This window comes from Bos taurus, chromosome 23 (assembly GCF_002263795.3).
Source record: "Bos taurus isolate L1 Dominette 01449 registration number 42190680 breed Hereford chromosome 23, ARS-UCD2.0, whole genome shotgun sequence".
NCBI lineage: Eukaryota > Metazoa > Chordata > Mammalia > Artiodactyla > Bovidae > Bos > Bos taurus.
The window spans coordinates 20,212,174-20,227,784 of NC_037350.1; the positions used below are offsets into that span (position 1 = coordinate 20,212,174).

General features: G+C 41.2%; 1 protein-coding gene across 5 annotated transcripts in view; it reads right to left on the minus strand.

The window, feature by feature from the left end:
• Positions 1-1,814: 1,814 nt before the first annotated feature.
• Positions 1,815-15,611, minus strand: part of ADGRF1 (adhesion G protein-coupled receptor F1) — a 44,650-nt gene continuing 30,853 nt past the window's right edge. For 2 of the 5 annotated variants that reach the window (XM_059880299.1, XM_010818184.4), the window contains 7 exons: positions 15,400-15,563; positions 13,099-13,287; positions 10,001-11,365; positions 7,909-7,950; positions 6,875-6,934; positions 2,698-2,764; positions 1,820-2,038 (listed from right to left, as the gene is read on the minus strand). In XM_059880299.1, the coding sequence (XP_059736282.1) occupies positions 1,950-2,038; positions 2,698-2,764; positions 6,875-6,934; positions 7,909-7,950; positions 10,001-11,365; positions 13,099-13,287; positions 15,400-15,563 (1,976 nt within the window). In that variant the 3' untranslated portion in view covers positions 1,820-1,949. The other 3 variants (NM_001192327.1, XM_059880300.1, XM_059880301.1) reach the window with 3 other exon arrangements.

A 15,611-nucleotide genomic window follows, 5' to 3' on the forward strand; every position in this document is an offset into this window, starting at 1 on the left:
CTTGGACTTCCCAGCCCCAGGACCATGAGAAAATACATTTCAGTTGTCTAAACCACAAGTCTGGGATGTTCTATTACAGCAGTCTGAGCTGACTAATATATTCCTACAGATAGCCGTAAATATGGACATGATTTGCTTTCATAATCACAAGCTGCTGGGTCTTAGGACATCAGGGCTCTGTGTAAAATAGTGGCTAGAAGAGACCTGAGCTCCCTTGCAGACCAAGCAGTCTAGGATTCTAATTACAATTAAATAAACAACGTCAATCTGGCTAGACTGACTTACATAACCCCTCTCTTACTGTAATTCAACTTCTATAACTTCTATCTTGGGACAGCCATTTGCCATCCATGTTGCCCTGCTCACATGATCTCACCTCTCTGTGCCTTAGTTTCAGCTGCTATAAAACAGGGATAATAATATCCCTCCCTCTCAAACTTATTGTGAAGATTACATGAGATAATAAACACAAAACAGATACATGTATATGTATGGCTGAGTCCCTTTGCTGTTCACCTGAAACTGTCATGACATTATTTTTTAATTGGCTCCATCCCAACACAAAATTAAAAAGTTATTTAAAATAAATAAATAAAAAATAAATACAGAGTAGAGCCTGACACATCGTGAGTGCATATAAATCTTGTGTCTTCTTTTTTAATTTCTTACCATCACCGTCAGCATCATTATCATCGCTACTGCTGCTGAAAGGAGCGGATACTTGCTTTAAGAAATACCGCTGCAGACTTTTTAGGAAACTCTGGAAGCAAGGATGAATCAAAGGGCTTAGTTCTTCTGGGCCCTGTGGTCAGGGCTGAAATTCAGGTGAGCCCAAAGTGATGGCAGTATGGAAGGGAAATGTCACGTCCTAGAGGGTCTTCACTTGCTGCCTTGTTATCTCATCCAAAAGTAGCACCAACTATACATGTATGTAACTTCCAGTAAATGCCTGCTGTATTATGAAAGAACACCCGGGTGCTTTACGGTTTTCCCGAACACCGACAATCAAACTCTCTCTCACTTTGCCTCTGACACAGAGAGAATTCTGGGAGGAAGAAATGAAGAACTTAACCTCACAAGGCTTGATTAGGATTGCAGGTAATTTTCAAGGCTGTTAGGAGGCTGTAGAAATGGACTAGGAACCAAAGTCCTAGAAGTGCCCAATACCCTTTTAGCATCATTGCAATGCTTGGGAAGTCACTTGACCTGTCCAAGCCTAAATTTCCTCATCCCTTCATTCTGTCTGCCCAGACACCTCACGTCACTGGACGGGGACCAGATGAAAGTTCTTTGTAAATTGACAAATACTGCATTTTATATATATATAAATATATATAAATTTATATATATATAATTTATATATATATAAACTCACATTGTTATAGTTTCTAAGTCAGGGCTGCAAAGCTATCTGAAATGGACACTTTCCATTTTGCTTCTGATTAACCTTCAAACTTCAGTGACTGAATCTAAAAAACAATTAACAAGCATAAAATTTGACTAGAAATTGAGGAAGAAAATGCCTTTTCTGTAGGAAATTTCACCAGTGATTTTTTTATAAGAAAGTAAACATGGTCCATCAATGTATTTAAAGTGATTTCATGACATTTCCTTATTCCAAATCAGATAACTGGAAATGTCACATGCATAATGCTAATTTATGAAAAAGGAAACCACAGTTTGTGGCAGTGAGAAGCTAGTACAACTGACAAAATTTCTGACACAAAATTAATCTTCTACATTTATGAAGCAATTCCTTTAAATCAAACCTTACAGAAGTCAATCTCTCCATTTAATTGAAGATAAAAGATGGTGGTCATGAAGCTGCTAAAAGCTCTTTATTTTATTCCCAGATTTTTAAATCAGAAAATTCCATTGAATATCATGTCTTCACTGACATTGAGCTCTGAGTGTCGATTTACTAAAAAAAAAAAAAATTATCCTTGATTTTAGGATTCCCCGCTTTGTTCAGCTGATGAAAACTGAGTTAGCATGATGTCATGTGAGGATTCGCTAGTATATGAAAATACATAGCAGCCTAAAAGAGGAAAAAGAGGATAAGAATTATTGCTGTTATGTTGGAACAAGCTAAGATCAAAATTAGAGTAAGCCTATGCAATTCTTTACAATTCTGGACAGTCTCATGAACAACTTAGGGTAGACAGCATTTTATTAATGCTTGTAAGCTTACATCTCTCATATTTCTCTCATTTGAGAAGAGAAACCCCACATTTTCAGATCCTGGGGGATGAGATAAAGGTTTGAGACCACTGAATGTTACTGCTGGAAGGAACCTTAGTGGTCTCTTAGTTTTTCATTTTACTGATGAGGAATCAATGTCCAAAAAGGTAAAAAAATTTATTAAAGGCCCTCAGGCTGATTTTGGTGCAACTTTTGTCATGTATAGCTCCGCATTCCTTTATTTTAACCCTAAGACCTTTAATTACACAAATAACATATTATCCCCCAGGGCTGCCCACAAAAGCCCTCAGACTGGTTGGTGGCAGTGATAGTAGGACCCAAAGCTTTTGGATGAGCACATTGAGCATTTGGGGTGGGAAATGCTTTTTCAAGTTAAGACACTTGAACTTTATCTGAAATTCAAAGAATTTTGATCAGAATCTAAAGTGAATTACCCATGACAGATGCATATTCTTTCTTCCTACCCTTTGGAAACGTTGGTCTGTTTTTACTCACCTTTCTGCTGGAATGGGTTGAAAGGCTTTTCGAATCTGAGTGTGACAGATGAATCTGATAACTTCTGCTGCACCAAAGGAAACCAAGTTACTTAGGCATTCAAAGTATTCTTTCACGTGCTTCCTTATTTATTCAGATTCCCTCAAAAAATTACAAATGCTCATCTTTTCTTCTACCAAATGTTCTTAGAAGATGAAAATCTCATTTTTGTCACCTACTCAGAAGACAAAAATCTTATTTTTGTCACCTAATTTTAAAGTGAAACTGCTGCTGCTGCTAAGTCGCTTCAGCCATGTCTGATTCTGTACGACCCCATAGACGGCAGCCCACCAGGCTCCTCCATCCATGAGATTTTCCAGGCAAGAGATACTGGAGTGCATTGCCATTGCCTTCTCCAGAAAGTGAAACTGGAGGAATACAAATGGAGAAGATGCAAAGCCCTCACTGACCATGGCTGCCTTCTGAAAAGTGAACATTTTATATTAGAAACAGGGAGAAAAAAACACTGTTGGGAATCTTTACTTTGGGGTTTGCTTTATTCTACTTTTGAATGTTTTTCTTTCTTTGATTATCCAATGAGGAAAATTCTGACTCCCTGCTTTGTAGGGTGGGGGTGTCCTGTCTTACTTTACTAAAGGATTGTCTTTAATGCAGTCACACAGTCTATAACTCCTTCCTTTTCTTTTTTTTAACTTACTTTTGATTTGAGGATAATTGGAGGATATATTATAAAATACTGTGTTGTTTTTTGCCATACATCAACCTGAAATCATCCATGGGTATACATAACATACACATGTCTCCTCCTTCTTGAGCCTCCCTCCCACTCCATCCCACCCCTCTAGCTTGTCACAGAGCACTGCGTTTGGGCTCCCTGTATCATACAGCAAATTTCCTCTGGCTTTCTATTTTACATACGGCAATGTGTATGTTTCAAGGCTACTGTCTCAATTCACCCCACCCTCTCCTTCCCCCACTGTGTCTATAAGTCTGTTCTCTACATCTATGACTCCATCACTGCCCTGAAAATAGATTCATCAGTACCATCTTCCTAGATTCCATATATATGTGTTAATATTTGATATTTGTTTTTCTCTTTCTGACTTACTTCACTCTGTGTAATAGGCTCTAGGTTCATCCACCTCATTAGAACTGACTCAAACATATTCCTTTTCTGGCTGAAAAATATTCCACTGTGACATTGTGATGGTGACTGCAGCCATGAAATTAAAAGACGCTTACTCCTTGGAAGAAAAGTTATGACCAACATAGACAGCATATTAAAAAACAGAGACATTACTTTGCCAACAAAGGTCCATCTATCTAGTCAAGGCTATGGTTTTTCCAGTGGTCATGTATGGATGTGAGAGCTGGACTATAAAGAAAGCTGAGTGCCGAAGAATTGATGCTTTTGAACTGTGGTGTTGAAGACTCTTGAGAGTCCCTTGGACTGCAAGGAGATCCAACCAGTCCATCCTAAAGGAAATCAGTCCTGAATATTCATTGGAAGGACTGATGTTGAAGCTGAAACTCCAATACTTAGGCCACCGGATGCAAAGAACTGACTCATTCGAAAAGACTCTGATGCTGGGAAAGATTGAGAGCAGGAGGAGAAGGGGACGACAGAGGATGAGATGGTTGGATGGCATCACTGACTCAGTGGACGTGAGTTTGAGTAAATTCCAGAAGTTGGTGATGGACATGGAGGCCTGGCGTGCTGTAGTCCATGGGGTTGCAAAGAGTCGGACACAACTGAGCAACTGAACTGACTGAATAATCCATTGTACCTATGTACCACATGTTTTTTATCCACTCATCTGTTGATTGACATCTAGATTGCTTCCATGTCCTAGGTATTGTAAATAGTCCTGCGATGAACTTTGGGGTACATTTGTCTTTTTCAATTATGGTTTTCTCAGCTCACTAGTGGGATTGTTCAGTCATATGGTAGTTTAGAAAAGTGTAAGTGTTAGTCACTTAGTCGTATCTGACTCTTTGTGACCCCATGGAGTATAGCATGCCAGGTTCCTCTGTCCATGGCATTCTCCAGGCAAGAATACTGGAGTGGGTTGCCATTCCCTTCTCCAGTGGATCTTTCTGACCCAAGGATGGAACCTGGATGTCCCATATTGGCAGGCAAATTTTTTAGTTTGAGCTACCGTGGAAGCCATGGTAGTTTTATTCTTAGTTTTTAAAGGAATCTCCATACTGTTCTCCACAGTATTAATTTACATTCTGACCGATAGTGCAAGAGAATTCCCTTTTCTCTACACCTTCTCCAGCATTTATTGTTTGCAGATTTTTCAATGATGGCCATTCTGTCTGGTGTGAGATGGTACGTCATTGTAGTTTTGATTTGTATTTCTCTAATAATGAACCTTCTTTTCTTAATAGCAGAGGATGATTCATTAATTTCACATTTTCTGGCTCAAGGCATGTTAGTTCTTCAAGACAATACAATTATCAAGACATACAATTAAAATCACAGAGCATTAGAACTTCTGCTTTGAGCAACTAGTCCAACACTGAATTTTTACAGTTTGAGAATATGAGACCAAAATGTACTAAGTGACTTTCCTATGATCACACAATCAGTTGGCTACAGAGTCAGAAATACAGAGCAGGTCTCTCAATTCCTGAGTCATGGATCCTAATTCACAGCACTCTCCAATGAAATGCAGACCTAGGAAAGTTACTTTAATGCCAGAAACTAATTGCCTCAGTTCAGTTCAGTTCAGTTCAGCCACTCAGTCGTGTCCGACTCTTTGTGACCTCATGAATTGCAGCACGCCAGGCCTCCCTGTCCATCACCAACTCCCGGAGTTCACTCAGACTCACGTCCATCGAGTCAGTGATGCCATCCAGCCATCTCATCCTCTGTCGTCCCCTTCTCCTCCTGCCCCCAATCCCTCCCAGCATCAGAGTCTTTTCCAATGAGTCAGCTCTTCACATGAGGTGGCCAAAGTACTGGAGTTTCAGCTTCAGCATCATTCCTTTCAAAGAACACCCAGGGCTGATCTCCTTCAGAATGGACTGGTTGGATCTCCTTGCAGTCCAAGGGACTCTCAAGAGTCTTCTCCAACACCACAGTTCAAAAACATCAATTCTTCGGCGCTCAGCTTTCTTCACAGTCCAACTCTCACATCCATACGTGACCACTGGAAAAACCATAGCCTTGACTAGATGGACCTTTGTTGGCAAAGTAATGCCTCTGCTTTTGAATATGCTATCTAGGTTGGTCATAACTTTCCTTCCAGGGAGTAAGCATCTTTTAATTTCATGGCTGCAATAACCATCTGCAATGATTTTGGAGCCCCAAAAATAAAGCCTGACACTGTTTCCCCATCTATTTGCCATGAAGTGATGGGATTGCCTCACTGTTTCTTTATTTCAAAAGTTTATATTATCCCATATTAAAAAAAAAAAACCCTCTAAATATCTATGTATTTTTTTCACACACTTAGGTCAGTTGATTTTTATCAGACACAGAAATTTCTACTTTAGAATCCTTTCTGAAAGACCCTCCATGTCTTACTGAAAGATAAAAGTATGAGGTAATGTCAAAAATACAAAATAGGGAGGCAAGTACTTTTGTTTCTAACTATACGGTTCCTTACATGGCTTGCACTTTTGTGGCAAAGAATGAAAACAGAAATCCTGTCTCCATACAAACTTGGCAGTTTGTGGACTAAAGAGCTAAAACTGCAAGGGACAAAGTTTGTTATACCAGCATAAGAGAGAAAATTCAAAGAGAGAATTTTTTATATTAGAAGTTAATGAAGACTTTCCACTCTGCTTTTCTGGAGAAGGAAAACAGGTCTACAGGAGATTAGGCAGAAAGTTAGGCAGAGAAAAGGACCCTACTGATTCTAGATGTTGGAAAACAAGTCAGACTACAGCAAGTGATATGCTTCAAATGAATTTGCTCACAAGAACACTGCAGACCCCCATGCCTGAGCATCTTTGAAGCTTTCCACACATTTGAATTCATTCATTCACTCACTCACTGAAAAACTTTCTGGTGAATATTAACTGTTTGCTGGACATCATGCCAGATACCAGGAATATAATGGCAACAGAAACTTAAGTGGGTTTACACAAAACTGGGCCTGTTGTGGGACTGTGTAAAAAGTACAGAACTTCACAAATTGCCTCCATGGTAGCAGGAGATAATTACCTTTGATGTCTGGTCCCAACAGCTTAAAGGAGACAACTTGTTGAGCAGCAGCTGTCGCAGCTATAGGGCAAAAAAGATATATTGAGGAGCTACCCATATGCAGTCATACATAGACATATCAAATACAAAACTAGTAAAATTGTTATTTAGTAATAGTATTTCCCAGCGGTATTTAATAGACTATAAGCATAGGGACCTGATGAAAGGATTTTTCTTTTATGTCTTTTCTTATAAAAAAATCTAGAATGAAACAAAAAATAACAGTACCAAAAGCTATAATAATTCAGATTCTAGACATTAGTAATTGGCAATAATTGCTGACTTGAAGTTTATCTTTGAAGTGAAGAGTCTCCTCACTGACTAAATGGTGAAAACCACGGAATTATTTATTTTTATTTAATTATTTCCTTCCAATCCAGAAGAAAGTAAATTACTTCTTTGTAAACAGGGATTTGGGGGCATGTACAACAACAATTATAATAATTATAAAATATCCTTATCTTCTTATTGAAACAAAGGCTACATTTATTAACTTACTATCTTTACTTCTCTCGGCAGAATTGCTAAAAGCTTGGAAAAATAATAAAAGTAGTATAAGTTTTTTTCTACTATCTTTTACTTGCATTAGTCATCCTTCATTAAGAATTCTATTTCATGTTAGAGGCTACAAAATATTTACTATATTAAATTTTAGAAACATAGAAATAAATAGGCTTTTCCAGCATATGGAAAGTTTTTTTGCAGGCTAATTATGCCAAGTCAAAATTTGAAAGTAAAATCAAGTTTCCCCCTTTTTTCTACAGTGGTCACATTATATGCTGTGGTTGATTCACTATAGCTCCATTATCAGCAAAGAGTGTTCAGTTTCTTTGTATGCTGACTGAACCTGCCTTTTGTAAAATTATAGAACTTTTTTATGAAAAAAAAGTTTTTCATGGTCTAACCTCTTATATATATGAATAAGGACCTTAGAACTGAAGGGAAGGGATTAGATTCCTGGGTTAAAGGAGGAAGAGAGAAATGAATACACATACCTTACTATCCAAGAGAATTCCAAAACACAAGATGAAAAGACCCTTTAAATGAAGGAATAAAGCACATGTATTATCTCTTCCATTTCCAGAAAAGAAAGTTTTCATATTATTACTATTCTATTCTATTCTCCAACATTGAAATTATTTCCTTGTCTGTCCCCCTATTGGCTGTGGGTTCCCTGAAAACAAGGATACGATGAAACCTCCACAGTGCCTGAATTAACACAAAGTACTCAAACATTTTTGTTGTTGTTGCTAATTAAATTATTGAGTAAATAAAGTTTGAAACACACATGGAGCTTCATGTTCCCCTTTGTGTCATCCTAAACCCCAAATAAAGAACTTCCATTTGCTTTTGTGTCTTTTTAGACATTAAAGAAATGCCAACTCAGCATCTTATGATGTCAGCCGGCTCTGAAGTCCAAGGCCAAGTGGAGGAAATTGACTGTATCAGCACGCTTCCCATGAAGTCCAGCCCCTGGGGAATCCTCGGCAGCGTCTTTCTTGGACCCTGAAGTCCTCCTCCTGGTTGGAGCACCCTCAGCTGCTGCCTGTTCAGACAGCACGTCACCAAGGGCCCTGGACGAAAGCTCCCTAACCCTGTCACCATGAGGTGTGTGCTCTCCATGACAGTCCTTGTGCCACCACTAAACATATCCTGGTTTGCTGAAGTAGGTGGAGAACCAACTGCTTTCTGGAGGCCTTTACTGACCACTTACTCTGTGCCAGGCACAGTGCTAAATGCTGAATGATCTCACTGAACCCTCGTATTTACTCTAAGATACAGGTAATAATTGGGTTTCCCAGGTGGCAGAGTGGTAAACAATCCACCTGCCCATTCAGGAGACATAGGAGACCTGGGTTCCATCCCTGGGTGGGGAAGACCCCCTGGAGTAGGAAATGGCAACCTACTCCAGTATTCTCACCTGGAGAATCCCATGGACAGAGGAGACTGGCAGGCTACAGTCCACAGGGTCTCAAGAGCTGGACACAACTCAGCACCAGCACCAGAGCACACAGATGATAATATTATCCCTGTTTACCAGGGGCTTTCCTGGTAGCTCAGACGGTTAAGTGTCTGCCTACAGTGCAGGAGACCTGGGTTCGATCCCTGGGTTGGGAAGATCCCCTGGAGAAGGAAATGAAAACCCACTCCAGTATTCATGCCTGGAAAATCCCATGGACCAAGGAGCCTGGTGGGCTAGAGTCCATGGGGTTGCAGAGTCAGACACGACTGAGCGACTTCACTTCACTTTACTTACCAGATAAAAGAATTGAGGATAGAAAAATTAAATGACTTGTTAGCAGTCACACAGTTGGATAACACGACATATATGAGCCTACAAACATTTAACCGCCACTACCCTGAGACATTGTTCAGCGTTAAGAGACCCAGCCAATGTTCCTTGAACCAGGATTGAGGGCTCTCTTCCAGATTCTCCAAATCTAAGGAATACTTTGCCCGCCTACTTGCTGAACACTCCTTGATCATGGCGTGTAAAACCCGTGCTTGACAGCAGAGGTCCACAAACCTTTTCTTTAAAGAGTCAGAGAGTAAATATTTCTGGTTTTGCAGGTCATCCAGATTCTTACAACTGCTCAGTTCTGTCCATGTAAGGGAAACAGCCACAGACCCTATGCAAATGAACTGGTGTGGCTGTGGTCCAATAAAACTTTATTTACAAAAACAGTGCTGCCTGCAGTTGGCCAGGCACTGCTCTGTGGCACACTAGGGACTTCCTTTACACCATTCAGACTCCAAAAGTATTCTAGATTTATTTCCCTTTCCCTGTATGCCTTCACAGAGATCAGCACAAGACAAAGAGGACTGGGTCAACAGCAAGGGGGATGAGTGTTAGCTACGCAAATTCAAACATTTAAAACACTGGAATGGATTACTGAAGAAGCCTAATATTTACTATTGGGGAAAAAAATGGATCTTTTTATTCTGTTCACTGTTGCAGGCGGTTTTGTTTGTAATAGTCCTGCTGGAGGCAGGGAGATGAGATCATCTCCAGAGTGGTCTTCCCATCCTCAATTCTCTTCACTCCAGTTACCTGACTATACAATAGGTTATTCTCATTGTTCTTACCTGGAATGCATTGAGAAATGCGAAAATAACATGCCAAGACAGATTCTGGCCGTCCGCCATTGTTACTATGCCGAAACCCCAGGTGAGCCCCAGAAGAGGGGTCAGGACGAGGAGGCTCCTCCCTATGCGCTTGACAGTGGCCTTGTTGTCCTGGGCCAGCCTTTCTCCAACAGCTGGCCTCCAGAGCTTCGTGAGAACTAATAGCACCACCACCAAATTTACAGCCACAATAGTCAGGGCAGGAACCGCAAAGGCCAAGAGAGGCTTGCTCCCATCGGACCAGTTAAGCCAACATGCATCCTTCCTTTTGTAGCCATCGCTGGGCTGCGTGACCAGAAAGGTGACGATGGATATAATGAGAGGGCACCCGTAGCCCAAGCAGAACCCGACAGCCACCATCAAAGGTGTGGCCATGTGATGGAACACGAAGATCACCCGATATGCCAGCAGGAACCCGAGCAGAAGCATCCAGAAGAACAAGGAGAGGTAGAAAAGGTGTGCAAAGAACACGGCAGCTGTGCAGACGCCAGAGTTTGTGTCCACCGTGGCAGCAACAATAAACCAGACGTCTGCAATCAGGAGGCACAGAGCTATGTTCACTATGCAGATGTGACGGCTGTGTGAGGTTTGGTTTTTGTTGACCTGCTTCCAAAACAGACCTTGGATGGTCAGGCATAAGATGAGACTTCCGATGGAGACCCCCAGTCCCACAAAGGTGATCCATTTCACAATGGGGACGATGGCAGGAGGGACAATAGAGGACATCAGCACGGAGTAGGAGGTCAGGTGAGTACAAAGGCATGTCACCAAGTTTGCAGTTTCATTCTCTAGGTGGCAGCCGGTATCTGTCCACTGCAAATGACTGAAATCCCAAAACACACATTGAGGTTGACTCAGATTCAATTTCATCTTAGAAAAAGTCAGGGAAATTTCATGGATGGAAGAGTTTGGGATAATAATGGATATCAAGGGCCCATTAACCTGAGCATTTTTATTTTCAGCAATGGGTAGAATGTTCCCCAGGGTCAAGGAGGTCATGCTGATGATAGTATGTGGAAGGTGCTTCTTGAATTGTCCTGGCCCAATAGACACATGGCCTGTGATGGGACTGGGGGTATTTTGGGGGGGGAATTCAGTTTCATAATTGTAACCTTGATTGCTGAGATTTGCAGATACTGGAATCCCTTTCCAGTTAATGAAGTCTCGAGAAAAATGCAGAGGCAGAGCTGTCGAAGGTACCAGAGTGCTAATGTTTTCCAGTGATTCTAGTAACTGGGAACTGGCATTCTTTTCTTTCTTCAGTAACACTGTCCAGTTGGTTAGCGAAGCTGAATTAAGGATGTGATCAGCTATATTGATGACATTCTAAAATACAAGGATGAAAGTTAATTTGGATTTTGAGTAAACTGGTCAGAGGACTGTGGATGAATAGTCATTAATCTTAAGCTCAAGAAAATTGCCCAGAGAATTGGCTCAATCAAGGATCACACATTAAAACTTAGCAGTGAAATATAGCATGGTTCTCCACACAGGGAAAGCTTTGGGCTAAGGAAAAAAGATCCACAGAATCACGTCAGTTCCAGGGTGAACACCTCCCAGGAATGCATAGGCCAAACAGGGTTTAGGCATGAAGGGGGAGAATGCTGCAATGGGGGCTGAAAAATGTGCATTTTCTCCTTCTGAGATAGCAAACAGGACTGCACGACTCCTCAGGCTGAGGGTCCAAGAGTGAGACGTTCTTTGTAACTCCTTTCCCATATTATGTTTATTTTGCTAACATCAGAAGTTCTAAATTCATGTCACAAATGTTCAAGCTTTAATTCATGTATATTTATGACATTAACAGAGGAAACTAAAAAACAAAAATTCTTAAACCCTGGACATGCAACAAGGAAGCCTTGAATTGAGTTGTGGGTTTTAAGGGTCATTCTTAGTTTATTTATTTATTTATTTTTTTCATTCTTAGTTTAAGACATTCCTTTTCCAAACATCCCTGAAAGGCAATGTTTTCTCCCCCAGGACCCTCACTCACTCTTAACAGCTCTGGTCCCCAGGCATCTGCTGTGGGCATCTGTCACTCTAGCTGAGTCTCACCCTGAGCCCTCTGTGACTCCTGGCTCAAATCCCATAGTGGGTTTCTTTTACTGCTTTCAGCAATCTCTGCTTTCTTTTGGTTTGTGTTTGCAGCTCTATTTTCCCCTTCATTTCATTTTTAGCTTTTTTTGTGTGTCATTTTGTTTTATTTGGTCTCATTAACAGTACATAGTCAGACTTTTTGAAAAAAACAAATCTGAGCATCTTTGTTTCAGGGAGTTTAACTTATTCACATTTAATGTCACTTCTGACATATAATGTTCACCTTATATAGTTAAGGACCATTGTGTGATTATGTAACAGTATACATAATATAAAACCCAATTTTGTAAAATATTATATGCTTTAACATATAAAATGCACACATCCAAAATTTTTGGAAAGATACCTATTTAACAAATAGTTCTTGAGTACCTGCTATGCGTCCCTTGTCAATCTTCTAGGCACTGAGATAACACCTACAATGTAAGCAGTTGGCCATTCTAGAGTGACAAGATTACATATCACTTATTTTTCTTTTTGTTTATTTGCATATCTTATAGTGAGCATGTCTTATTTGAGGACTTTTTAAAGTTAATTTTAAAATATCCAAACTAAATCATGAATTCCCCACTCAAGAAATGGAGTTCTTAAAATATACTAAATATAATATACTAGAGTCAGAGTTTATAGCCACAGGAAGGAAAAACTACAGACTCAATATTAAGTATCAAAAAGTTGGCACCTGTATCATTCAGTGTCATGTAGGGCAGAGACTTACACCTTTCCCTTAGCCAGGTGCCACCCAGGCGGCCTGCCTGGAGGCAGCTCCCTCTTACTTTGTACACACACAATTGAATCCTGGGGATTCTTATACATTGCAAAGGAAGCAGCAAAGCTCACACAAAGACTGTTACATGGCTCTTTGGTCCTTTTCAACAACATCTCATCAACTGGGGCTTCTGCCATTCCTCCTACCCGATCGAGCATTTAAAGTGAGCCGTTCCAGCTCACGCAGACTTTACCTCCATTGTTGAATTGGACACCGTGAAGCTTTTTCTCAGAGATGAGATATTGCCCAGAATTGACACCACGGAAGCCAGGTTCCCAGCTGTGGTTGATGGGCTTTGCTGGATGACCATCGAAAGCTTCTGCACCAGAGACGACACAGCTGCCTCTGCGTCAGTACTGTTGCGGGCCAGCTCACGTGAATTCTAGGAACAGAAACAGTTACCTTCTAGGAAACAATGTAGTGCTTGTGCTTCATCAGACTTATATCAGTTTCATGGCCACATATAACTAACATTTGTATGGTGCATGATAACCTAGGATAATCATATAACAATGACACTAACACTACGGTGGCTGTCATTCAGTGCTATTTTCCATACACTGTTCTAAATGCTTTACTGGGGATTCACTGATTTGATTTAATCCTTCAGTTCAGTTCAGTTCAGTTCAGTTGCTCAGTCGTGTCCGACTCTTTGCGACCCCATGAATTGCAGCATGCCAGGCCTCCCTGTCCATCATCAACTCCCGGAGTTTACCCAAACTCATGTCCATCGAGTCAGCGATGCCATCCAGCCATCTCATCCTCTGTCGTCCCCTTCTCCTCCTGTCCCCAATCCCTCCCAGCATTAGTCTTTTCCAATGAGTTAACTCTTCGCATGAGGTGGCCCAAGTATTGGAGTTTCAGCTTTCCTTACACTACCCTGTAAAGGAGGTACCATGATTATTTTCATTTTGATTAAGGAAATTAAAATTTGAAGAGTTTCATTAAAAAGTATTTTTATATAAATTATTACCCTAATTATACAGAACCTGAAGTGAGAGTCAGTGACTTTCCAAACAGTACCCCGCTAGGAAGTGGAAAAGGCATGGTTTGCTTGGCACTAAATGTTATATCCGTTTACTATGCTGCGAAATCCCTGTAGAGCAGGGGTCCCCAACCTCCAGAATCTAATGCCTGGTGATCTGAGGTGGAGCTGATGTAATAATAATAGAAATAAAGTGCACAATAAAGTAATGTGCTTAAATCACCCAGAAACCATTCCTCTACCTCCCAGTTCATGAGAAAACTGCCTTCCAAATCGGTCCCTAGTGCCAAAAAGGTTAGGGACCACTGCTATAGAGGATTTAAAGGGATGTACGTGGAGATTTGACTACACTTGGTCACTGGATTTGGGGTTTTACTTTTTCCTTGAGGCTCCCACCTGCTTCCACAACACTGAGCTAATTTGGAAGGCACCTAGAAGGGATATTCTCCTTACTCAAAGCCTGTCAACCCAGGAACCCAGATCCCTGTTTTCATTTTTACTCTTCTCAGTTGACAGAGCTGTACTCTGCCTGAGCACCTGGGATCTGCTTGTCCTTATACCCTGGGGTGGCCTAGTCCCAGCTATGGTTTATGTCCAGAGCTGAAGCAAAGACAGCAAGAATAAGGATAAGCCCCAGAAGTCATCTGCTCCGACCTCCCTCCCAAGTTTACAGATAAGAACCTGAGGTCCAGAAACGGAGGGTAAAGCTTCCACAGTCCCTTGGTGAATACCATGGGGGGTTCTCTGCTTCTGAAGTGGGGTCTCTAGCTGGGACTGAAGCCCTGTTCACTATGAAGGTCTATTTGCAGGACCATATCTGTGAACTGGTCTTGGAGTCCCTTTTAACTGAGTTTTAACTCCTCACCATTTGCTTCCATTTTTCTATTTATCAAGTCTTAAGTACTTGAATCTTCCTAAGAGAGCATCATATGAAGGCCATAGCCCTAATCCAGTGACCACATTTCTAGTTCAACATTGTTGCTACCTGAGGGACCATGAGCCCCCTATTCTCTCCTTTTCCAGTCTATAGAAGGAAATTGGTAAGGTGCATGGCCCTGGAGAGCCGTTGCAGTTCTCTCATTCTATATGGTTCACCTCTTGCTGACCCACTCCCTACCCCCATTTCTAACACATGTACCTCTTCACTTGTACTAAGGTTATGGCTTCTGACTTAACACCTTCACTGAGATCTTTAATTCCCAGGCTTTCTGGATTTAGTTGCTGTTCTGCCATCTATAGTAGCCCTCCACCACATTGATTCACACCTCTGCAGCACCCTCCCCTGAAAACCATCCAGTCTGACATTTCTGACATTCTCAGCTGCCACTTAGGCTCACTACTCATGCTTACACTTCCTGGGTTTCCCAGGGTCTGACGTCACCGACATCTGACCAATGAGACAAACTGATACATATTACCTACCCCCAGGAGGGTTCACTGGAGACACCCACTGTGAAACTCAAAAGCAGGGCAAGTCTGCAAAGTGGAAATGCCTTTTTTTTGTTTTACCTTCTTCAGTTCTTCCAGCTCAGAGAGCACACACATCTCTTCAAGGATATGCCACCCAGAGGGTTGGCACCTGACTGTGATGTTTCCGATGTAGCCGAGGCTGCAGGGAAGAGTGTACTCGTCATTCTCAGACCCAAATCCAAAGGCAATGCTGTTACACTGGGCTGGAAAACAATAGAAACAGAGAAATAGAGAAAAGAATAGAAACACAG